Below are 25,436 nucleotides of genomic sequence, written 5' to 3' on the forward strand. Positions count from 1 at the left end.
GAAAGAGAGCACAGCCGCTTTTGCGTTACTCTTTAATCGACACGTTCAAGACAAGTGACAGAACAACCGTGGTTACAAAAATATCAAATACTTTGCATGAAAAGTGCTTTAGTGTTAGAATTACAGAAGACGCACTTTTTTTTTCCTTTTCAACATAACCATCAAGTACTCGAAGATATTTTATTTCTTCCTGATAAATTGCACTGAGGTAAAGTTAAAGTAAAACAGCAGGCTGAGTGATGCAATAAAAATCGAAAACATGTCGGCCTTCATGTCAGCGACAGTCATGCAGCCCAGATCAACTTCTTCCATATGTGGTAAAACATACACTGATAAATTTAGATTTAGCATGAAATGAATGGAATCCCAGCTGTTAGTAGTTAAAGTGTTGTGCGTGTGTGTGTGTGTGTGTGTGTGTGCGTGCGTGTTGGATCTGCAGCGGTGTTCCTGAGCCAGCAGGAGAGGAGCAGGAATCTGCCTCGCTACTTTCAATGCAATAAAAATACTTATTACATCCGGGTCATCAGTCTGACGGAGGTGGGAGAGAAATTCAGGAGCAGCATCTCGTTTTAGCAATAACAAAACAAGAAAAGTTGTAATGGTAAATCAGCAAAACCTCTTGGGATTTTTAGATGTTGTCTAGAGGAAGCAGGAGGGAGAAGAAGTCATAGCGAGCCTCTTTATGCCTTTATTCAAGTCTCAACTAGATAAAAACTAGCCATTTTTATCTCAATGTAACGAGATGCAAAACTCTCTAGAGAACTTTCTCGTTTAAACGAGAAAGTTTATTGTGAAAACACGAATGTTTCTAGTTAATAAGAGTTTCTCACAATGAGAGATTCTCTTTATATATAACAAGATGCAAAACTAGCAAAAACGAGAATGTATCTTGTGAGAACAAGAAAATATCTCGTTAAAACATGAACGTAACGAGATGCCAAACGAAAATGTTTCTTGCTAATAAGAATGATTCTCTTAAGAGATTCTCATTAAAACGAGAACGTTTCTTGTTACATTTTCTTGTGATGGCGACGAAGCTTCTCGTTAAAAGATTCTTAACGAACATTTCTCATAATGAAAAGTTTCTCATTAAAACGAGAATGCTATAACTCAATGCAAACTCGCTAAAACGAGTTTATTAAGATGAGGTTTCTTGTTATAACACATCAAACTTGTGTCATTACAATGACAAACTTTCATTTTAACGAGAAAGTATTCATTTTAACGAGATAAGTTTTAAATTTTCTCGCTTTACCAATTTACCGCTCCTGAATTTATTTCCGAGCTCTGTCAGTTAAATGCTTTTGTAAATCAGAGCTGCCCAGTGTATGAAATGCTATAATTGGCACACAGAAACTAAAGAAAAACAAAAAAACATGAGAGCACACATTTGGTCATTGTGACATCCAGATATCCATGGAGATCCTTCGAAAACAAGTTCAGCAGGCTCATGTGATGCAGTGAAACTACAGGAGAAGCTTCGCCCGCTCTTCCAACGTGGTTCCACAAGCTGGAGTGACGTTCGGGTGTTCGGAGGGAGCTATGTCAGTGAGGAGTGTTTTTTTTTCCTTTCTTTTTTCGTTTTTCACTTGCGTCGGCTGAAGATGCTCTTCTTGCTGGAGCTTTTGTCCGCGGTGCTGAGGCCGATGAGGAGCCGGGCCTTCTCGTCTTCCTCCTGCTGCTGCTGGTTGTTGTCCGCCTTCCCGTCGATCGCCTTCCCGCGCAGGTCCGCCACGGAGGCCGGCTTCAGCCGCAGCTTCTCCTTTATCATCTGGGCAGCAACATGGAGCCGTTTATGAAGAACGATAAGCAGCAAAAACAAACAAACATGGACCTTTTAAAAAAATTTAAATAAGAAAGAAAGAAAAAAATCCTAACAATTTAACTTTTTTATATATATATTTGAATTTGTAAAATTCAAAAATGTTTGATTTTCCTTCAACTTTATAACTATTTTAGCATTTTATGTTCTAGACTGGCAGAAAGTAACAAATAAAATACACTAAGGTTTGTGATCGTAATGTTGAAGACAGGGTGTGAATATTTTTTGGAAGTGTTCACACCTGCGCTACAAGCGCCTTCCGGCTGTCCCGTTTCACAGCCATGGCGAAGTCCAGCCACGTCCACGTGTTGTTGTGGTACTCCAAACACGGAAGAACCAGGTTCAGGTCCTTCCAGTCCACACTGCTCTTCTCTCCCTGAGGGAAAAAAAAACACACACAAAACATTTAGACATAAAAAATGAAGGAGAAACTTTGAAAGGGAGCAAATGAAAATGAAAAGGCAAAAGGGGGACAAAACCTGCAGTCATTGGTTTAGATGTTGGCGTTGTGGATGGAGGAATCTAGTGACAACAGGTCAGCATCCAAACTGATACCGTTGTGCACTAAGAAAATCTCAAAATCTGATTGGTCAGATTTTCACGAAAAGTTGCGTGGAAGATGGTAAGGCCGTGGAAAACTTGTGAATTTGCATTATTGCAACTTCCTACATTTACTGAAGCATGCACGGTACTAATCTCATTAACTATGTTGGACTTTTGAGAAGCAGCTCACAGATCTGTTCTATAAATAATGCTGCTATTGGATTCAATCCGGTACATTTTCTCTCTAGTTGCTACTAGTCAACAACAAACGGACTAAAATTTGATTCAAATTAAAACAAATGTATTTATTTTTACAAACATTAAGTGATGTTTCCGTCTCCACTTAGAAAATTACAGATTAAAAACCCAGCTGGTTAGAGTTGCTTTCGCACCATAATAATTGGAGCATTGATATTTGATGCGGAACGATGATTTTAATAATGTCTGTTATTGGGTTTTTACTACCATTGACTCTATAATGTTATTTATTTTTTTGATATATTTTCACGATGTAAAGCACTTTGAGCTGCTGAAATGTGCTAAACTACATTTGTAACAAAATGACTTCCTTTAAACCTTCCTGAACACGAGAACCTGGAAAACTCATATCTGCTTTGAGACAAGAAAACATTTTATTTTCTTTTTTTGGGGGGGGCAGAAATATCCATTTTTACATTTCCAGCTTATGAAGTTAAGCATAATGATTACTCAGAGCATTGACGTGATTAATCTGACCAAATCTTGTAAAAAATAAAATAAAATAAACTGATTGATGTAAGAAGTTTGTGGTGAATTTAGTGTTAAAGGTGAAACCCACCTTGTAGCTGACACACAGAGGCACTTGGGGAATCTTGATGTAGATGAAAGAATTGTTCATAGCAGCTCTCTCCTTCATCTTATCGATGTCATCCACAGGATGCTGAGTGGAGAAAACACACACCAGTTTGTCTTTTTCTCTCCTTCCTGAACAGCTTCAGTTCAGAATTGACTCCCCACCTCTGGAGGCTTCCTGAATGACCTCCTGACCCCTGCCGTGCGGTTCAATCCCTGGGTGATGCTCTTACTGGGGCCCATGGCGCCCATGGTGTCCTCCGACAGCGGCCGGGGTTTGACTGGAATAGCTGCGACACACACACACACAAACACACACCGTATAAGTGTCAGCACCATGCCCTCTGCCTGACACTGCAGGCAACACCTAACACCACCACAGAGCCACTCTCTCACACACACACACACACACTCATGAGACCACAGTTCTCAAAAACACACGAGTAATTCAACACTGCGTATGGAGAAAATAGCAGCTGGTATTGATCGGTCTGCTGCAGGATCCACACAGTTAGGATCATGTTTGCTGGACAATAAATCGTCCTAATAATTATCACGATTAATGATAATATTGTGGTTTTGAGAGCATTTTCAAGTAACATATAGATAATGGCATGTATGTGCAAGTTCACGTTCTCAAACATCAATAAAATTTCATTTCGTAAAGAAAACAAAATGGAAGATATCTTAAGTATCCGAAATAAAACGACAACTAAAAACATAACGAAAATTAAAACAACTTAAAACCGAAACCATGAATAAAATGGATCATAAAGTCTCTGTAAACAAAACTGCCCTTCAAAAAATATTAATCATCAGAAAAAATGTGTCTTTTAATTAGGTAGATGAAAATATCTGGCTTTACCTCATTTTCTGACTTAGGCTTTTAATCAAACGTTAGATTGCACTTTATTACAAAACTATGCCGTTCTGAACATCAAGCACTTTCAAGGTCTTGATACATGAATCAAGCTCTTTCCAAATCTTAAAATTCAGGCATTATCAAGAATTTCAACTAGCCGTACTCTGTACAGAGATAAAAAAGGCCTTCATCACAAAACGACGTACCGGTAGTGACCATTCTGGACTTGTCTTCCTCATCTGTGACGTCTTCCTCTTCAACGTTTCGGCCCGGGAAGAAAAAGCCCATCATCCGTTTGAAGAACTGGTACATGAGCTGGATGGTGAGCGGCACCACGTTCACCTGATCACAGCAGAGAGGCTCAATCAAAGTAAAACTGCAGTAAAATGTGCTTCAGCAGCAGCAGCAGCAGCAGCAGCAGCAGCAGCATGACGCGATTCTGACCTCAAAGTGTTCCTTCACGGAGATTCCTCCCACCGGGGGGCGCACTTTGCTGAAGATGCGCAGGGCGAACTGTCGCCCGGACTGGCAGTTGCTCTGAGGTCGAAGCACAACCTGGAAAAATGAGACGAGGTCAGCGATGGTACAACGTGGCTCGGACGGGGTCGGAAAGGTGCGTCACGGAAACAGGTGGAGATGATGACGTGAACACGGTGGTGAGACATCAGGAACACATGCGGCTAGTTGCTTTCAACATGCGACAGTAAAACCTCCCAGAGGAGCTGCGGAGTGATCCCATCCAGGACAAAACAAGGTGGGTTCAAACACAGACATGTCTGTCTTCAGTACGTACCCTCACACGCTGCACGGAGGAAACCAGGCAGAAATACATTAACACACAGAGAAAACAGCAAAAGTAAAAAAACAAAAAACAATACAAGGTGTTCCAGTCAGACGTTTACATGCACTCATCACTGGCATGAATGCCGTTCATTTAATCTCTTATTTCTGCGTCGTACAACAGTGGAGAGTTAGTTTGAATGGTGCTACTTTCAAATGTGGCTCAAATGTATTCATACGGCTTTTCTCAACTAATTAGGAAGGCGCCGATCTAAAAATTCAGACCGATATCAGTATCTGATATAAACATTTTAAATATTTACAGATATTATACATTTATATATTTTACTACGCTTTCAACTTCTTGAGAGAAAAAAAAAATTCAAAAATCAAATTTACCTTGTAAGCTGCGTTTGGGAGCAGGTTGTTCATCGTGAACCACCCGAGCTCCAGCAGATGCTCGGCCGTGTCATCGGACTTGTTCAGCTACAAAGAACAGGAAGTGGATATTTAGTTCCTCTGTGACGTCTCGAATGCAGGAGATGGTGAATTTGAAACGTATCAGACAGACGGAGGTCAGACAGCTTCTACTCGCCTTGCTGTACATGAACCTCTGCAGCTCCAGCTCTGCGATGCCCAGCTGCCCGTCCTCTTCGGTCAGACACCAGCGAGCCTGAGCAAAGTAGATCTCCGTCCTGCGCACAACACCCACGTCTTCTGGTGGCTTTCGCAGCTCCAGCTTGTTTGCCCGCTGCAGCTGGAAATCTTTAAAACACCTAAAAACAACAGAGATGTTTTTCACTTCGAGCCATTTCCTGCTCGTTGTTAGAAAGGTCCATCGGTCCTGAGGAGAGACCTGATGAGGATGTTGAGCTCCTCGCTCTTCATCTGCATGTCATTCTTCTCCTGGTTCAGCTGGTTCTGCAGCCGCATGTTGATGTCCATCAGTTCGTCACTGTTCGCTTCGTCAGTTTGAGCCTAAAGGGAGGTGGAATTTTAAATGATTCACATTGCTTCAATTGCATTTCTCCTTTCTATTTATAGCACTACCAGAATAAAGTTGTAATATTACCAAAATAAAGTCAAATAAAGCGAGGCGGTGCGGCTCACCCTGATGTTGGAGTAGATCTGCTTCTCGAGGCGTCTGATCTGAGCGAGGTGCTGCCTCACCGCCTCCTGCAGGTGCAGGATGCTGCTGCGCTGCTCCTCGGGGTTGCTGGAGATCTCCAACTGGAAGCGAACCCGCTGCTTCTTCTCGCTGTGCTCCTGGAGAAGAACCGTAAACCGTCACAGGATGATGGAGAAAGGAGAGAGAGAGAGAAAAAAAAAAAAGAGATTCCCGGCTGGCTGGCGTTCCTGCCCACCTTGCGTCTGGGCTCCACGTGAAGCAGCAGGTTGTTGACGATGTCCAGGATCATGGCGTACTGAACCGGGTTCGTGGAAATCTCCAGGTCGTGGTGAATGAGAGTGAACGTTTCCACAGCACCTGAAAAGAAATAATTGAACGGATTTTTTGTTTTCCTTCAGTGTTCATGATTTCCATAATGCTTAAAATGCTGATGAAATCACACAATTTAATGTGCAAAATAAAATTCACAATGAAATGTGGAATTTCACAGAATAAGATGATATCTGCGATAAAGGAAGGATATAAAGTAGTTTCTGTGGTGTTTAGCGTCCTGATTATTATGGAAGTCTGCACAAGCTTTTGCTTTTTGTAGCTTTTTTTTTCATGTGATAAGTATTTTTATTGCGTTTTACTCTAAACCTTTTTTAAGAGGGACATTTTCTTTTATGTTAAAAATGGGATTCCCAGTTTTTTCACATAATGTTTGAGTTCAGTTCTTCAAAGGACTGAGAAGGAAACCCTTTTTACAATCTGGTAAAAATAACGTGTTGAACTGCAGCCATTTGTTTCATTTGTGAGTATCAGGTAATGTTGACCACTAGTTATTGGTCTGTCTAATTATATGCATTTTTTTGGGTTAATAAATATGGTTAAAAAAAAATAAAAAAAAATACAAAAATATTTGTAATGCTGGATTTGGAAAATAATAAAACTGGATTTCAGTGCTGCTCCTGTGATCACACACACCCGCCTGTTTTTTCAGCAGGTCCTCCTTCTCGTGGTTGTTCCTCATCTCTGGAGGCTTGATCTGCGTGGCCAGCTCCGGGTTGATGTCGTGGCTGTAGCTGATGTAGTGCATCCTGCAGCTGCAGCGCGAGATGATGCGCTGCACCTGCTGCGACTCGTTCACCTGCGCTGGCTGGTTCCAGTCTGCCAAACGTAAAATTCAACCGTCTGATACGAGCAGAATTAAATCTAATCAGAGAATACATGAGCTAAAAATGTGCTCTTCTTCTCACTCCTATTATTTACTGAATTTGGAAGATACTTTTGTAGCACAGTTAAGGATACACCAACCTGTTTTTTTATTTATTTTTTATTTACTTCCTGTACTTATATCTAAAGTTTATTATCGGGCGATAGCGAACAAAACAGAATAATAGTGCTGAATTGACTTAAAACATTTTTTTCTTTGTTGCAAACAGGCATAAATTTACTGAATTACTCATTTATTTGATAACTCTGCACCAAAACACAACTTTAACTTTTTCAATCAGTGCAGTATGTAGTAGAACAGCCAATGGAAAATAAATAGTAGATAAACTGAAACAACAGGCTGACCATTTTTTTCAAACATGTAAAAAATAAACTACATCAAACCTTCATTCAAATGGTTCAGAAAGTGCAATTAGGAATTCTAAATATAATGTAAAATAAATAAATAAATAAATAAAAAAAAGCCTGACATCGCTCAGAGCACAAAGAATTAGCCTGAATAGATTTTTTTTCTTCAACATTGGGACTGATACAGATATTAATAACTCGAAGCACAATCGAGTCTTCCTGTACCTGTAGTGGTGCTGACCATCCCTCCCACTGCCTGGCCGCTCTCCATCAGCTCCTGCACTGAGTCCAGGTTACGCTGCCTGTGCTCCTCAATGTTTTTCACCTCAACAAGAAAAACACAGATTAAAGATTCTGTCCAAAAATTTGTAATCCCAGCATTTTTGGAAGCAGTGCTTGTAACTTTAGCAGAATAAGCATATCCACTCCAATGATGCCCTTCAGCCACACGCCATTTACTTTTGCTCTTGAGAGCAGAGCCTACCTCCAGCCACAGCTGACGGTCCTCTTGCTCAGAGGGATTCAGCTCCATGGTGGCAAAGTACTGCATGCCGTCCAGCAGGCAGGTCCAGGTGGTCTTCTGCTTCAGCGTGTCGCTGTACCAGGTCGGGTGGTGCTCGCACTGCAGCAGCTGGGCCTTGGCTGCAGACACCAGCACACAGCCGGCTGTTTCTGTGCCGCGCAGCATCATCTAGGTGAAGACGATCACATTCAGACTGATGTTGTGGTAACGCTCAAGTCCGTCTCTGAGCTGGACAAGGTTTCATTAGATGAACTAAATATTCAGCAGGCCGGGCTTTTTAAAAGATCGATGATCGGCCAGAAAACTGCAATCGGAACACCTCTACCCAAAATATTTCCAAACTGGGTGCTGAAGTTTCAGTGGTTTGGATCCTGGATTTATAGAAATCTTGTAATCTTCAACCAACATGTGGTCATAAAACCAGTTCAATCAGTTCTGATAATAGGCTTAAAAGATCATAAACCGTGGCTCACTAGGTCAAAATGATGGAAATACTGTAATCAACACTAGTCTGCTTTATGGCTGCTTGTTGTTAAATGAAATAAAACATGAATTCATTTCATCTTTCATTGTTATTCCACACTTCACCAAACCTGGAAAATACTTTGGTCGCATCAGAGGCCTGTTAGAACCGTGATGGTTCCTGAACGCAGCATCAGAGCGATTACCTGACAGTTGACCAGCTCTATGAACCAGTTACGGTTGAACACGTCGTCGGTCTGACAGGCTGCGATGCCACACAGCTGGTCGCTCACTCCAGAGTCTTCCTCAGAAAACACCACAAACTTGTCCGTCTCCTCGATAAGCTTCTGCAACATCGACGTTCCTGCAAAACACCAAAGAAACAGATGTGGTTGAGCCGTTCCCGATCCCCATGATGGAGATCGTCGCCGTCACCGCAGCTGGGAGCGCCCACCTTCGTTTTGACTTTTCTCCACTCGACTGGCAGCGGGAATGACCGGAGTGACGAGAGCCGCGGTCGGGGAGTAGCTGGAGGGGGAACGCTTGAGTTTCTTTGTCTGCAGGTGTGTGTCGATCTTCAGACCCTTCAGAGCTTCGGTGGAGAGATTCCTCTTCAACACGGACGCCTTTTTGTAACCGTCGTACAGCCCGAAGGCGATGTTTCTGTTTATGGTCGTCCAGGACGCCCGCAGGTCCACCAGGCGCAGTTTGTGAGTGTAAGAGGCATTTGTTTCATCTGTGATGTTCACTTCCTGTCGGGAATCACAAACAAACAAAATAATTGTTTTTTTTTTCCCTCTTTCTGGCTACCAAGAATGAGTACTTATCGTATTGTTTGTCATTTATCGTGATACATGTCATGGTCAGAATTCTGGTTTATTGTTGTCGCAATAAATTCCAATTAATGAAGTAAAAAAAAAAAAAAAAACAACAAAAAAAACATCCACATTGTCTGTATTGTCACTTTTACTATTTTCTCCACTGTTGTTTATTGAAACACCAGTAAATAGCAATAAATCTGAAAATATCGTGTGCAGTTTAGTGATACAAATCACACTTCTTTGTGTGACCGGTGTCCTAAAAGAGCAAATTACAAAATGGGAATGTTTATCAAGAGCAGTGTTTCTGTTTTTGGGGCTATAATTGCTGTGACACACAATCACAGTCATACAATTTCCTATAAAAGACAGAATAATTCTCATCGTCACCTTTACTGGTATCACAGTAGTTTGGCAAAATAACATGATAAAAATTTAAGCCCTTCCCGGTTACCATGAAAACCAGAAACAAGCTCCAGCCATTACCTCCTCCATGCGGTTGCTCTGCCGCTGGTAGCTAAGCGACGACAGGCTGAGCAGGTGAGTCTTCTTCACCTGAGCGTTCATCTGGTGGTCAGCCGTCTCGTCCCAGGTGGAGGCCATCAGGTGAACCGTCACCAGAGACAGCTCACTCACCATCTGAGTCACGTTCCACTCAGAGATCAGCCTCCTCATCACAGTGCCAGCTGCAAAAGCAACACACAAGAGTTGGCTTTTAAATAAAAAAAAAAGGTAGATTTATGTGCAGAGTCTGAGAAAAAACAGAAAAGCTTTTTTTTTTTTTTTTTAAATCCCATGATGCTTTTTACCCTGTGGAATGAGTCTCTGAGTCCCACGAGTGAAGACGTGACCTTTGTTGCACTCCACTTGGACTCCTCTCTGCTGCGCAAAGGAAGCCCAGTAATGCACCTGAGGGATAAACAATACATGTTTATCAATACTACAGCCTGATTAAATGCAGATGTTTGAAACCTTTTTGTGGGTTTAAGCCTCTAAAAAACTAGTTATGGGCTCAGCTATCAAGAAGTCACATGAAACAGAAGTAAAAGTTAAGAATATTCTGGCTCTACAGCTAACTCATAGCAAAAAGCTTATCTGCAGAAGAAAGATGCAGGTTTATTAACATCCTTTGCTTGGATGGTTGGCAAGAAATGAATTATGAAGCTCTGTGTTTTTTAGATGAAGTGTAAGAAGACTACGGAAGTTTTCTGAACCCAGGTAAAGATGCAGTAGGTAACTTTCATAAAAAAATGTTTTTGTATATATTTCTGTCACCATGAGACAATTGTGAAAAAAGTTATTCCCTCTTCTTCCTCTATGTGGTCCTACTGCAGAAATACAACACTAGGTCCAAAACGACCAATCAGAGCCAGGGGGAGGGTCTTGGTGCTCCTGTTCGCACTGCTTAATACGCTGATGGCAAAGAGAAAACTTTCTGTTCCAGGAAAACTGTATCTGCTGTTATTGGTGGCCACACTAACCACCGAGCAGAGAACGGGGGAGGGTATGAGCAGCATGTAGACAAGGGTGACTGACAGCACTAAGACCTTCCTCTTGGTTTTGATTGGTTATTTCTGATCAAGTGGCGCTATCAAGAGAAGGCAGAAGAGCCACATTTTTTCACATATCTGTTTCATTCTATACTCTCATGACATGATGACAGTTCTAACAAATATATTATATATATATATATATATATATATATATATATATTAATAATCTCTTCACTGTACCCTCAACATTTATTTCAGTTCTTATCATCCTAGACTTGCTAAAGATTTTTCTGGCTCCTAATGAAGCAATGAAGTCTGAGGAATCTGTGTCATTATTGAATAAACGTTATCTTTCTTGTTCACATAAAACAAAGTCAGCATATCTGTTTACAGGTTGATCCAACTTGTTGTTTCACTGGTTTAAGCTCCCAGGCCTCTGGTAGAGGACCTGAGCTCAGAGGATGAAAGAGACCACCAACGGAGGGTGAGAAGGGAATTTTTTTTTATGTACTGTTTATAAAAGTTACATACCTTACATGCTTTAACCCCATGTGAGAACTGGTCCAGGTGTAAACATAACATTATGCAGTGTGTTTATTAATAAACACATTATGCAGTGTTTATTTCTAATTTAATTTAAAATGTTTAAAACATACCAGTACTTATTTTATGCATTTATGTGGCGCTAATTAATACTTTGAATTACGGCACTTGGGGCCATGAAGACTTTGTATCTAAAGAAGATTTTTAAGCACTTTGAAATTTTAAACACAAAGAATCAATTTGTTTTAAGCTAAATGAGCATATTTAGCTTAAAACAAAATTGATAACAAATTGCTAAATAATTTTTTCAAAATATTATCTGAAAAACGATCATTTCAACACTGAACAACAACCATCGTTATGGCGACTATCACCAAGCGGAAATCAATTCGGCCTGTTGAACTATAAAACACCGTTGTCGTCAGGCAGCTTTCGGAAAATAATAAAAACCTCACTTGCAGCTGAGGGAAGGCAGCAGTGTAGGACATCTGCTTGTAGTGCTGACCCAGCTTTTTGCGGATTGGCCTCAGGCTGTGGAAGAGCTTGCCTCTGCAGATCGGTCGAGACACGCTGGTCCAGGTGGCCCAGAAGTTCTGCATCCAGCGCAGGGTGCTGCTGTACAGCAAGATTCGAGGCTCGGGAGGTTCTAGAAGACAAGATGAATGCCGTCTTTTAACATGCCGTGGATTCATCTTTGAGGTCTGACAGTTCTGACACACACCAGTGGAGCAGTTCTGATTGAGGTCCATCGTGATGGAGAGGTTGAGGTTTTCAGAGCGAAAAGCTCTGTAGGAGTCGTGAGGCTGTCCCGAGGTCACATCCGCCATGTTCTCGGCGCAGCAGACCATCACTGCGTGGTGGTCATGGGGGTTGCCGTGGCAAAGCCACTGAAGATCAAGGGTCATACAGAGGTTGGGCAAGTGCAGGAAACGGATATCGTCATACCTGGAGTGGAAAGTGGGGATTTTCTTGGTTAAAATCTCATCTATGAATGTGGAAACAGATTTCATTCCAAGTGTTGGTGCTTACTTTGATGCCGTCCGGACGTTTACGTCCAAATTCCCTTTAAACACAAACTCCCCAGGATTCCAGTCGAAGTTCAGCTTGGTCCATTCCCAGTGCAAGTTCTCGGTTGTGTTGTACGGATCCTGGAAGAACCCAAACACCGATTGAGTTAAACAGAAACACTCAAAACAATAGAAAGAATTGAGGAAATATTCAAAAACATATAAATAATCTCAACGACATAAATAGAATCAAGCAAAGACATAAAGAAGTTGCTTCACCTCGGTAGCCAGCTGATGCAGGTTGGCGTGCTCGATGTTCATGACCCAGTGTCCGTGCAGGAGCAGACGGCTTTTGTCCCACCAGGCCAGAGGGGGAGACGGATCGGCCGTGGGTTTGGTCAGCAGATCTACCGACTGCCCAATCAGCGTCCAGGCAGGGTCCCAACATGGCCCCCATACGATGGTATACAGAGAGATATTGGCTGCAGAGAGAGCGACTTCATCAGAACTGGAGGAAAACGTTACGGCATCATTCTGCGCTGGCCATGAATTTCCTAGCAATATATTTAATAATTATGTATATTAAATATATCTTATTACCCTTTCGACAATGAAAAAAAAAAAAAAAAAACCCCAGCAAAAACATGAAAACTATACTGGTTTTTAATATCAGTCCCATTTTACACATGGGATTAAAGAACAGATGTGTAAAAATGACTAACATTGTAACAGTATAACTCATGGTGTTTATTTAGCTTCTGATTAACTCCACGCATCAAATATTAAATAACTAAATATAATAACTTTCTTAATCAATGTGTTACAATATTAGTAATGAATGTTCCTCTGCTATAAATAAAAGGAATTAGATCATATTATATATTTTAGCAGTGATGGGGACACCTTCACCGATGCGCTAATAGCACAGCTAATTCTTTTGTTTAGCGCTTTAACATTTTTGCTAACTTTGAAAACTTTTAGCGCACTTATCTGCTGCTAAATTAATTTTTCTGAATGACTTCTAAAGCACTGAATTACTTGACAGTTATCAAAACTTTCCATTGAAAAAAGGTTTGATGTCTGTGTTGAAGTTTTGATTACTGACAGTTAAGAACTCTTCCGAGTTGTTAGACATTTATGGTCAATTAGCCAAAATTAGCAACAGAGTTAGCAACTGAAACCTTGAGGGAAAAGGTCTGTTACAAAGTATCACTGTGAGATACAACCACACAGTGAGGTGTGCAATGACCACTTTGACCCTGCAGAGGGCGACACATGCCGTCAACACATTGTTGAATTTAGCGCTATAGCAATAGCTTCTGCTAAATACCAACAACACTGTTGAATTTAGTGTTGAATACCATGTTGATTAGTGCTATTGCATCTATTGTTCATGATTAGTGGTTTACGGTTAGCGTAGCTAGCTTTTTAATTAGTGGTGCGCACTGTTGCATTTAGATTAAAATTCTTGTGGAAAAAAAAAACCTGTTAGTTTTATCATCATCATACAGTGAGAATATAATCAGTCTATGCCTACAACCGACTAAATTAAAACAATGCTGTCAAAGTTTGGACAGTGAGAATTAATTTTGCTACAGGATTTTACAATATTTTCTCTTTGATATAAAAATAATTGAATAATTTTAGCAGGATCTACAAAAATGTGCAGAACTTACATTTGAAATCATAGTAGAACTTGAGTGGAGGCATGTTTCTGTGGACCGTCACATCTCCCCACAGCGCTCCGAGCGGGACGGTCTGCTTGCGACGAGCCCTCGCCTGACCATCCTGCTCCGTCCCGATCAGACGTCCCGACAGCTCCCAGTCCCGGATCTCAAACAGGTAGCGCGGATAATCTCGAATTCTCACTGACAACATAACATGTTTGAAAAATTAGACATCACCTTAAAATATTTTGATTTAATTTTCTATTTTTTTTTTTAAATGATAGACTTACCCAAAAAAGCGCTTAGCTTAAACTTGACAGCACGACACCACTGAACCACCAGGGGGAGCCCGTCTCGGGGGAAGGGACTGATCCTGTCGATGTCTCTCAGTTGCTCTCTGACTTTCTCCGGACCGTGTAAACACTGATCGGCCAGGGCGATGAGCTCCATGTCCGACACGGTCCAGGTCAGCAGAGACTTCCTCATGGGAGTGTTGGCATAGAGTCGGCGCGAGCGCTGGATGTAGATCTCTATGTGCTTCTTCTCCAGCGAGCTGTACAGCTCCTCTATCTTTCTGGCAGGCAGAAGTTCTCCGTGCTGCTTCCTGAGTTCTGCCACCTTCTTGTCCAGAAGCTGCAGGCGCTTGGCGCTCTCTTTGCTCTCATCCTTCATCAGCTCGTAGTTGTCCCTCAGCTTGATTTCGAAGACGTCATCCAGGAAGACGAAGGAGAACTGGCTGATTTTGAACACGAGATCGGGAGGCAGCCGTTGCTCGGACGGCGGCGGGCTCTGAGGGAGGTGGAGAGTCTTCAGCCACTTCTGCACGCCGATGGCCATGTCGAAGGTTTTGGAGAAGTTGTACTGGTAGGGGAACTCCACGGACAGAGACGGGCAGGTGAGGACCCAGACTCGGTTGTGGGGAGTGGCTAGGAACGGGAAGGTGTCCCTGTGCAGCTGCATCTCGGTGAGCTCGTCGTGAGTCTCCACGTCCAGCTCGTTGAAGGAGACGATGTTGTTGCCGTCGAAGTTGAAGACGAGCAGAGGGGAGCGTATGTGTATGGAGCCAGCGTGCTTTGAAAGGGAGAAGGCCTTGGTGTGCAGCAGGATGTAGTTCTTCTCGCTGACATGGGCTGTCAAGCGGGTGGAACCCATTTCCAAGCGTACGGAGAAGCTTCTGGTCTGACCCAGCATGGCGTTTCTGTTCTCTTCCTGTTCGCCACGGAGCATACGCCAACAGGCCTGAGCTTCGGTCATGTGCTGGAACAAGACCATGTGGTCTGGTGGAGCCCAGTCTACAGCCAGCTCCTCTTCGCTCTGAACCTGTACAGACATGGAAGTTCAACCATCCATACCCTGTTCGTTCTATCTGTATTCAGCAGTAACAAACTTGAGTTATTCATGCGGCTTCTGTGATTTAAAAGGAAGAATTTCAATCCACAGCGCAAAACAAGTCCAAAATGTAACAATGACATCCAACATAGCTTTATTTCCAGATTGTCTGATAGAAGTAACAGCTAAGAACTAAGTCAAGTCATGTGGAAATGTGTAACTGGAATGTGTTTTGCATGAATTTAACTGATTAAGCTGTTTAGTGCATGGGAGACGAGAGACAAAGAGTTCCAGTCACAAAAAAACTAAAACCAATGATTCTGTCACAGCGACTGGGCCTTATAATACATGGCAAATAATGGTGTACTGACATATAAAACTCACAAGTAGAGAAAAAAATACTGACTTCCCCCAGTTTAGAAACCAAACTGGGGGAAATAAATTGGCCTCAGAAAACTAGCCTCGTTTCTGGAAAGTGGTGTGGAAAACGCATTGTTAGAAACCTGCGGCTACCTGTAAGCTGTGTGTGGTGACGTGGTACCAGACGGTTATTGCGGTGAGTTTGAGTACGGGGTTGAGGGTCTGGGCGGCGGGGCAGCACGCTTCCATGTTCTCAGTGAGAGTTTTCACCAGAGACAAGCTCATCTCCTGCAGAGACACTCTGGAGCTCTCTGCAGAGCTCAGGATGCTGACGGCGTCCATACGTAGAGACACGGCTCCTGAAACACAACACACTCCCCGTCAGATGAGATCTCTGATATCTGTCTGGGAAACGGTTGAAATTTGAGTCGAATTATAACATTTAAGCAATAAACGGGTTTTTCAAAGATGAGATTTGTTTTTCCTGTTTGCTGATTGCTGGATTTGACAAATTTGCCCACAACTGGTTAACTCCAGCATGTCCTTCATGAAATCTACCTTTTGGAGCATCAATCCTTCAAGCTCTGATAGACAACTTTGCTTGATATTCTGCTGCTTGATCGTCTTTTAGTCAAGAGAAAAAAAAAATAATTTTTAGTTTTTCACATCCACAAACCTACATCCCTTTAAAAAAATAAAAGAATGAGAAATTAAATTCTTGAGTTTATTTACAAAACTTGTTCTTACTGAACGTAACAAAAGCTTCTACTCAGGTGGCAGGAAACTATTCAAATAATCTGCCTCTGGAATCAGCTACATCATCGTCTGAATTTGAACTACTATTCATTTCAGATATACAAACATCTCGTTGTAAATGCTTTTATCTGGAGCAGCTGCTGCAGTAGATGTAATAATTTCACACTCATTTTTTCCTAACTTTGCTCTTTTATTCGTTTTAAGCTGCTATTTGTAATGACCAGGATAATATTGCAAAAAAAAGATTTAAATGGGGGGAAAAACATAACTATTTAATCTACTGGTTAATTAAATGTTGAAAATACAAATAAATAAAACCTAAATCTTGAGTTTAGTTATGTATTTTCAAAAGAAGAAATAAGGTTAAAAAAGTTCCATTAAATTACATTTTTCTAAAATGTGTTGTCTTTTTAAATCTATCCGTAAAGTATTTTTTTTTAGGTTTTTCCCATGAGACCAACAGTGATGAAGAAATCAGGTTTATTTCAGATTATTCCAGCATTTACCTCCTCAGCAGAAGCAAGGTAGATATTCTAATATTATTCCAACAAAGTGAGTAATTTAAGTTTCACAGTGACAGAAAAGTGATCAAAAGCTAGAAATGTGGCCTCTCCCACCCCAAAAAAGCTCATTTGAATCAACTTTTATCTGGTTTATGGTTTTAAAATGAAAGGACCTCACACTTTTTTCCCCAGTATTTTACAAAGAATCCTACCTGAGTAACGTTAAACATCTGACTCCGACTGTTTTCCTCAAAGAAGCTTCTTCTTACCTGTCACATTGGAGACTGTGAATACATTGACATCGTTCAGACAGCAGTCCAGTTTAAAAAGCAGGCCGGGCTGTGAGGAGGAGTGGCCCGACTTGACGACTTCGTCTCCAGAGGGAGAGTCGGGCGTCACGTCCGGCTGGTGAGGCTCAGGGTCAGCGGAAACCCGCAGGAGGGACAGGAGGCGAGAGAGGCAGAGCGCGCAGGTCTCCGACAGCTCCACCTGCAGACCCTTCAGGCTGGACTCCACGTTCAGGCTGGGAGGCTGGCTGCTGCAGGCGGACTGGGGTCGGTTCAAACTCCCCTGGAGCACAAAAAGGGAGAATATTCATGACTAAAACCAGACTTTTTCTACTCAAACAAAAGTTGTATATTTTCTTTTTTTTTTTAAAACAAACCTTCTGTTTGAAATTGACTTTGCATAACAGTAATTGTTCAAATTCAGCCTTTTATCACTTTTACTGCAGGTTAATGCTCAATTTTGGAAATGAACTCAATTTTAGTAGACTTTTTGAGAAACCTCTAAATACAGCAAGGCTGCTGCTAATGCTTCCAGCAACAAAGTCAGAAAAATTCATCTTTCCAGGACGTTGCAATACTTGTTTTGACTGTTGTGGCCTGAAAATGACTGATTTTGCGACACCTTTTTCAAATTTAAGCTTGATTTTTGCCATAAAATGGTCTTACAAAAAAGTCCCCAACCGTCCCCAAAAAAGTTTAGTTTAACTTGGTTGATATTTAAAGTTTAAACTCCAAACAACATTTTCCAAACAACCTTCTTGAAATCCCTTAATACAAATAAAATCATCAAAGTGCAAAAGAAGAATTTTATATTGGTCATTCAAGTTAACAAATTGCTTACATAGTATAAGCAAAACTTACAAAACACCTCAAAATGGTTTTTGAAAAAATAAATAGAAAAATTAAAGACAAAAGTTATTGTTTAGGGTCTCGCATGCTTTCGTCTTACAGGTTTGGCTTTCAAGAGACTTTTGAAACAGGAAGTTAAATTAGAAGGGGACAAAGGTACGGGTCAACATTCAGCTGAGTGCAGTGACTGGAAATACAGAAAATGTTAACGTTTGCAGATAAGTTGTGATGAAAATCACAAGTCTGTGCAAAATTTGCAAATAACGAATGAATTTGTATTAATAGAATATCATAACTTCCTGGAGGGACTGAAAAATGAAACTACTATTTTGTGAGCGTTTATTAAGTTGTATCACTATGTTTTTTAACCTAAAGAGTAAAGCCTAAACATGTCTCCAAAAAGCAAAGTAGACACAAGGAGAAGACAAAAAAAAAAGAAGAGGGAAACGCAAAGAAGTAAACGCCTCGAATTACAAAAGTCTGAATAATTACAAAGCACAAGCACTGATGAGAAGTGAGGATTTATGTATTCCTACCTGGAGACTTAAGGTGTCTAGAATTAACGCTTCGCCCCACACGTGTTTACCCGGCGGGTGAGGAGCCTGCTGGATGTGAGAGCCTTGACCCACTCTCCACCAGAAGCTGTCCAGGGTCAGCGAGGCCCGCTGGTGCAAGTTCTGAGAATCCGAGCTGTCGTTGTCAACCTTCAGGTCGAGAAGATGCTGCAGTTCTGTAAAAATAAATACACAAGTGAGAGCAGGTCTATCAGAATGCTATGAATTTCAGGTTACTGTGTGCAGAACAATGGTGTACTGGTGTTCCACAGGGAACGGTTCTTGGTCCTCTGCTGTACATAAATGACTTTAATCCAATTTAAATTTCTGATCTCATATGTTCTTTATCAGGCAGGGTTTCAGTTTTTTTTTTTGCAAAAAAAAAAAAAAAAAGAAAACAGGCAAACTTTTCAGTCTCTAAAGATGTAAACCTGGTAGAAAACTAAACCATGTATCATTTTTTCCTCCACTTCACAGGAAAAATGTCAGTTTACTACAAAATTCCTGTTTAACGCATAAAGGTTTGTGGGTGTAAAGAGGCAAAACGTGAAAAGGAGGTTGTTTGGGGTTATAAAAAACAGTGTTAATAGCAGCAATATACCGTCTCAGTAGTGAAAATGAAAGCCATATGACAATCACATGCTGCGCTGCGTGAGCGGAACAGACCTGCGTTAGCAGCGATGAAGCCCAGAGCGAAGGGCGTGGTGTCCCCCAGCTGCACGGACACGTTGACGTTGGACACGGAGGACGAGATCATCACGGGGGCGTCCAAGTGGGGAAGACGCCTGAGGAAGATCAGGGTGGGAAAATAATCTAACGGACTATGCAAAATGAAAGGGTAATGGGATAAACAACAGAGCAAACGATGCAAAAAAAACAAAACATGGATAAGGAAAAAGAAGGTTGTTTAATAAATGTCAAGAGATCAAATAAAAAACCCGGGAATGTTAATTATCGTTGGCAGCTTGCCTCTTTCTGTGGGCTTCCTTCCTGTGGAGCAGCTGTTGCCAGGGGAACAGATTCAACCAATGGGAGAACTCTTGGTGGCGATAGTGCACGATGCAGGTGTTGACTATGAACGATCCTGAGATGTCAATGGACGTAACCTGATGGGACAAAAGCCGTTTTAAAGGCGGAGTAACCCAACGATCAAGACAAACGCAGAGAGTCAGACGTCTCGTCACCTGCAGGAACGTCTTCAGCGTGTTCACGCAAAGGATCCTCTGCCTGCTCTGAGAAAGGAGAAGTCCATCTGACAATAAACAACAAAAATAAACATGTTACTTATTGCTTTTTTACAATTTATGTCCCCGTAGAGCGCTGGAAGGCCAGCTGACCCTCCAGGATGAGCTCCAGGCTGCTCTGAGGAAAGCTCAGCTCAGGAGTGAAGCTCTTCAGGGGATGCTGCTCGTCGTCACGTCCGTAACTCATCTTCAAAGATTTCAGCGTCCAATTCAGGTGTCTGTATATTCCCCAAAAAAAGAAGAAAAAAGAAAGTTTTATTGATCAGAAAACTGATTTAGATTCTGATAAAAGGTACCGAGGCGTAAGCTCCTGTAATTTGACGCTGACTCGCCTCTTCTGGCTCTGCATGGACAGGGTCACGTTTGTGTTGTCGAACTCCATGTTGACGTTGTGGGGGAGCAGCTGATGGAACCGTTCCACCGTCTCGGTGCGGATGAATTCAGGGTTGTCGCACTCTGATAGGAAACGGGATCGGGTTTAAATAAATAAAAAAATAATAATAATAGTCACGAGGAGCATCTAAACGGAACATCTGATAAGCAAATGAGGAGGAGTGAAATATTAAACCGTGTGATACATGAACTAGATTATTAATCAACTGAATGTTGGTTAGAGTTACAAGATGTTAAATTATGCATATCATATCGAGTTGGTTAAAAAGTATTCGTACCGTTTAAACTGACTTACATTTAGTCACGTTACAACCGGTAACTTTAATGTATTTATTTGGTATTTTCTCTTTTCAAAGCAGAAAGTACTGCATTACTGTGAAGTAGGAGAATTTTTTTTTACAAATAAAATTGTGAAACAAGTGACGTACACATGCAGTTAGTTTCCTTTACTAAAGGTAAACATATGCCTTTAGATTAGATTTGATCACCACTAGCATTTTCTAGCTTCTGCTTTTGCTAATCAAATAGATAAACTTAAATTAATGTACGTTGTTTCGGTTTTTTCTCCCAACTGTAGCTGTAAAGTTGAGCCTTTCCTGCTGTTGCATTTTATACATAGAAGTATAAAATGTAACAAATTCACCCCTTAAAAGACGCCTGTGTATGTAAACAAAGAAAAATCTGCAAAGCGTGTCTTCGTTTTTATCCCATTTTAAACCATTTCCATCAAACATGCATTTAATCTGAGCATTTGTGTTGATTTCAGCCATTAAAGCAGCAGATGTCAGCTTGACCTTGTGAAGAAATGATCTCTGTCCTCAGCCCGGTTAAAAATATCTCAGAAAACATCCAAGAGTTTCAGAAGACAAGATGTATCGACCTCCAATAACAAGTCCAGAATGACGGAAACTCATTTAATTCACCAATGAATTAAATATGTCCTGGATCCTGGTCATCATTTTTTGCACACATTAGAAAATGTTTGTGTATTAAGATGTAAAACAAATTTTAAGGGTGTTTATGCATTTTTTTGTTCAGTGGTATTATTTTGATTGTCTGTGGCTTTTATTTGCATTTTATTTATGGTTTTTGGTTGTTGCGTTTCATTTTGGACATTTAAAATATCTTCAATTAATTTCTGTAAAGCACTTTGTATTGCCTTGTTGTTGAAAATGTGCTATATAAATAAAATTACCTTTCACCTTTACCTTCCAGTTGCAGCCAGAAGTGTTATTTACAAAATTAAAATTTATTAGTATTTCAGAGGGCAAACGTGCATTATTGCACCATCATCAATGTATTAATTGAAATGGTCTCAAAACAACAATATTATTGTTTATCTCAATCATTTCTGGGGCCATTTATTGTCCAGGAAAATTTGTTATGACCAGCCTAAATGCGAATTTAAAAAAGAATCATTGATGGAAACATGCACAGCGACTGATTTTGACATCTTCTAAGAGCAAAAGATGTGTTTAATTTCCCAAATTTAAAGAAATCAGGGCTGGTTTATTAACTGGCCTACTCATCGGTGCGTCTCCTACTGAACCCACTGTGACGTCCACCCATAGATGCCCATTTAGCATTTTAGAAAAATAAAAATAAAAACAGCACACACCTTGCTCACCAGATACAGCAGGGTCTATTTTCTTCTGGGACTTTGGCGACATCAGGAGCTGGCTGAGGAACAGGCCCTCATGCAGCTCTGCTGTGAGCGTCCTCACATTGAGGGACAGACAGCCTGGCCTCATCTCCGGCAGGGCCACGTCCCCCGACAGCAGCAGGCTGAGGGCCAGCTCAGCCAAACATATATCCTACAGGAAACAGATCATCACTGACACTCGCTCAATTAAGACCTTAAATTTAAAAAAACAACAACAAAAAAAACAAAAAACAAAAAAAAAAAACAGCATAAAGAAATAAATAAAAACTCACCAACTGGCTGCTTTTGAGCACTTTACTACTTAGTTGCCCCACTGAGAAGTCCCAGGCCAACCTTTTAGAAAATAAATAAAATTTATTTTGTAATTTTTACTTTTTCCCCCCTCCCCCCACTGTTTTGAATCTTATCAGTAACAGAAACGGGAAAAATCCTCACCTTTTACTTTGATGGTCGAGTAACAGGGTGATGCCTGTGACCGTCATGTGCCACAGCGACTCGGGGAGAGCCAGGTTCAGCACCATCACGTTGACTGAGCTGACGTGGAAGGACAGCAGCTGGAGAAAAAAAAAAACAGAGGAAAGCGACAAAGCTAAGTGGCAGCGACCCCTGAAGGGAAAAAGCCAAAAGAAGAAGGAGAAGAAGAAGAAGAAGTCAGATGGACGTAGGCCGTCTTCATACCTGGGACAGAAAGCGGAGTGTTTTGGGGTTGACTGGAGTCTTCTTTGTCTTTCTTCCATGACCGGTCTTCAGCAGCGGGCCCAGCGGTACCTGAAGGTCAAACCTGACTCGGGTGTCACCGACGCACAACGCTAAGTATCGCCTGAAGACAAACAATGAGCTCAATCTGATGCAGTTATTTTTTAGTAGTTAAAATAATAAATTTAAATTTTTTTTTTTTTGCTGTAAAGTCACAAAAACAGAACACGGCAACTTACGGTAAGTCCTGGTTCAGAAGTCTACTTGACAACCAAATCCTGTCGATTTCCTGACCAGAGAAAATGAGAATCGCAATATAAGTTAAGCAATTTCCCAATAAAGCATTTTCTATTTTATTCTATAGCATGTTTGCGATGGCTTAGCTTGGTATTTACTACACTGGTGCAGCTCAAGTAATTAGAAAATAACTGAAAAATCTGAAAAGTTTGACTGATTTAGTTTGAAAAGTGGAACATATCAATTCATCACACAGAATGGATATTTCAAACATTAATTTTTGTTTATTTTTCCTGATTACAGCTAACAGCTAATTTGCAAAGAGAGTCATTGACACCTTTTACAAATAAGTCAGTCACAACAAAATAAATTCCCCTTCCAAGCATATAAATGGAAAGTAAGTGGAAGGAAAAAATGAAAAAGAAAAGGAAACATTTTCATTTTAAACTGTAATGGAATAAAATAAACTAATGAAAAATAACTGTCTGGACAATGACTAGAGCCAATGCTTCAAGAGCCTAAAATCACAGACTAGTTTGTATTTCTATCTATGAGGTTTGTCAACAGAAACGACACAATGAAGATGAGCTGGCATTAACTAATTTTCTGAAAAAAACTCATTGAATGTAAGATTTAACGAGTAAAATTAACCAGAGCTGCAACTAACCATTTTTGGTAATTGATTAATTGAATAAAACATTTGGCACATTCTGTAGATTTTACACATATTAGAAATACAGTAAAAATGCAAACAAACAAATAATTAAATTCCTTTTTAATTTTTTTTTCCCCATCTTAAGTGCAAAATGTATATATTTTTATGCAGTTTTGGCGTAATTACTGTTCAGAGTAAATTGTTATTTTAGCAAATTGTCTGTTTTTGAGTCTGCACACTCTTGCTAACAATTAATTAATTGTTAAATTAGTTGATGATTAATTCAATGATCAATTTATCATGATTAATTGTGTTAACCTAAAATTAACAATAGCAAGTTGTATGTAATATTATATCTGTATGACAGAGCATAACCTTTTTGGATTTATAAGTGAAATAAACCAACTCTTCAATAATTGCTTTAACTTAATGAGATTCACCTACATTCCTGTCAGGATACCGGTCACAATTCATGAGATAAATCTCATGTTTTTCTTACCAGAGTGTGCTGGGGGTGAAACTGGATACTGACTCCTTTGACGGAAAACAGCCCCACTGATTTGATCTTCAGCTCTGCGTTCAGCGTAGCCCGGAAGAATCGGACTGCCAAGGTGCAGAACAGCCATCTAAAAAACCAACATCCACACTGTTAGAGCCAGCTCTTTCCAGTTTTAACAGTGAAAACATGGCAGGGCTCACCTGAACAGGAAACGTAACAGCACAACCCCCAACAGGAGGATTAGAAGAGAGGATATTAGGAGGAGAGACATTGTTCACACCCAAATGTTGGACATTGAGTGTGGCTGCCCTCTTATCTATCAGCTGCTGTCAAAGAGAAAGACATAACGGTGTCATTAGCCGAAAGTCTGCAAAGTGGACACACAAGTCGTCACCGTCACCGCGACTCAATGAATACAAGTTCTCCAAAGATTTAGTGGCAGGTTTACATTGAGGAATAGCCACACTGTGCTAATATTGCTAAAGTAGTTATAGAGAGGAATGCCACATAGCACATAAACTTTGAGAAGTTAGCTAATGACGTGGAAACATTTACCGAAACCTACTGCCTGTACACTAGTTAGTAAAATAAAGAAACGCAAGTTAGTAACTCGAGGTGACAGCTTTGAAACATACCATCAGCACAGGAAACAGTTAAAACCACTTTTTTCGCCGCGTCACCCCAAAGTAAAATCAATAGCAAAGCAGAGCTAACGAGTTAGCGTGCTAACGCTACCGCTAGCAGTAACAGAACAGCTGCGAGTCTAAAAAAGAACAAATTAGCGTTGCTTTTAAGAACCGCTGGAGATTTTTTGTGGTCTGCGCTGGCTGAAAGTCTTTGATTAGCGTGCTTACCCACCCTGACACGTTAAAGCAGCGGGCTGCCCCTGCATAATGCCGCAGAGAGAGCGGTTTTACTGACAGATGACTGCTCAGGCAGGCAGGGTAAACACAGTTCAGCCCTACTCTGCTCTGCTAAGCTGGCAGGACACTTGAGACGATGCAGGAAATTTCTCACGGATATATATTTTTTCTTTTTTATAAAATGCTAATCAGGAATATTCTATTCAATTAGTCATTTCAAACTTATTTAAAAAGAAAATACATAAAAAAAAATAGTACAAAAAAATAAGTTACATTTTTAACAAAGCATAAGTTCAGGGCAACTCAGACTTTTAATATAGACAGCATTGAATTCCAATCAGAATACCTTACAAAGGTACTTTTCGCCCTTCCGCCATACTTTGTATGAAAGGTTAGTCATTTACAGAATCACAAAAACAGCACAATCAAATGACAAAATATCTGAGTCCTTTGGGGAATTTCTCTTCCGGTTTTCAGGGGCGACTCCAGAGAATTTTCATAGGGG

At 40.8% G+C, this 25,436-nt stretch overlaps 1 protein-coding gene across 10 annotated transcripts; it reads right to left on the reverse strand.

Moving 5' to 3' along the window:
• Positions 1-20: 20 nt before the first annotated feature.
• LOC103148546 (protein KIAA0100) lies at positions 21-25,036 on the reverse strand. 10 transcript variants are annotated; one of them, XM_016679293.1, is made up of 41 exons: positions 24,927-25,036; positions 24,269-24,394; positions 24,069-24,195; positions 22,917-22,966; positions 22,660-22,801; positions 22,417-22,535; positions 22,254-22,314; positions 21,937-22,132; positions 20,258-20,381; positions 20,019-20,143; positions 19,866-19,933; positions 19,651-19,787; positions 19,348-19,502; positions 18,664-18,857; positions 17,261-17,561; positions 15,886-16,091; positions 14,334-15,363; positions 14,053-14,244; positions 12,656-12,858; positions 12,399-12,517; positions 12,091-12,314; positions 11,825-12,015; positions 10,143-10,242; positions 9,820-10,019; positions 8,970-9,267; positions 8,722-8,879; positions 8,015-8,221; positions 7,756-7,855; positions 6,934-7,116; positions 6,203-6,324; positions 5,949-6,104; positions 5,695-5,816; positions 5,434-5,614; positions 5,238-5,324; positions 4,852-4,860; positions 4,503-4,613; positions 4,265-4,400; positions 3,362-3,486; positions 3,183-3,284; positions 2,064-2,198; positions 21-1,771 (listed from the first exon to the last, which is right to left on the reverse strand). In XM_016679293.1, exons 2-41 carry the CDS (start codon positions 24,337-24,339, stop codon positions 1,586-1,588), a joined length of 6,753 nt encoding a protein of 2,250 aa, XP_016534779.1. In that variant the 5' UTR covers positions 24,340-24,394; positions 24,927-25,036; the 3' UTR covers positions 21-1,585. The 10 variants fall into 10 exon arrangements, with proteins under 10 accessions (XP_016534779.1, XP_016534776.1, XP_016534780.1 ...); XM_016679290.1 differs by having other exon boundaries at positions 1,586-1,771; positions 24,269-24,391; XM_016679294.1 differs by having other exon boundaries at positions 1,586-1,771; positions 21,946-22,132.
• Between the last annotated feature and the right edge of the window lie 400 nt (positions 25,037-25,436).

This window comes from Poecilia formosa, unplaced genomic scaffold (genome assembly GCF_000485575.1).
Source record: "Poecilia formosa unplaced genomic scaffold, Poecilia_formosa-5.1.2 Scaffold207, whole genome shotgun sequence".
Lineage (NCBI taxonomy): Eukaryota > Metazoa > Chordata > Actinopteri > Cyprinodontiformes > Poeciliidae > Poecilia > Poecilia formosa.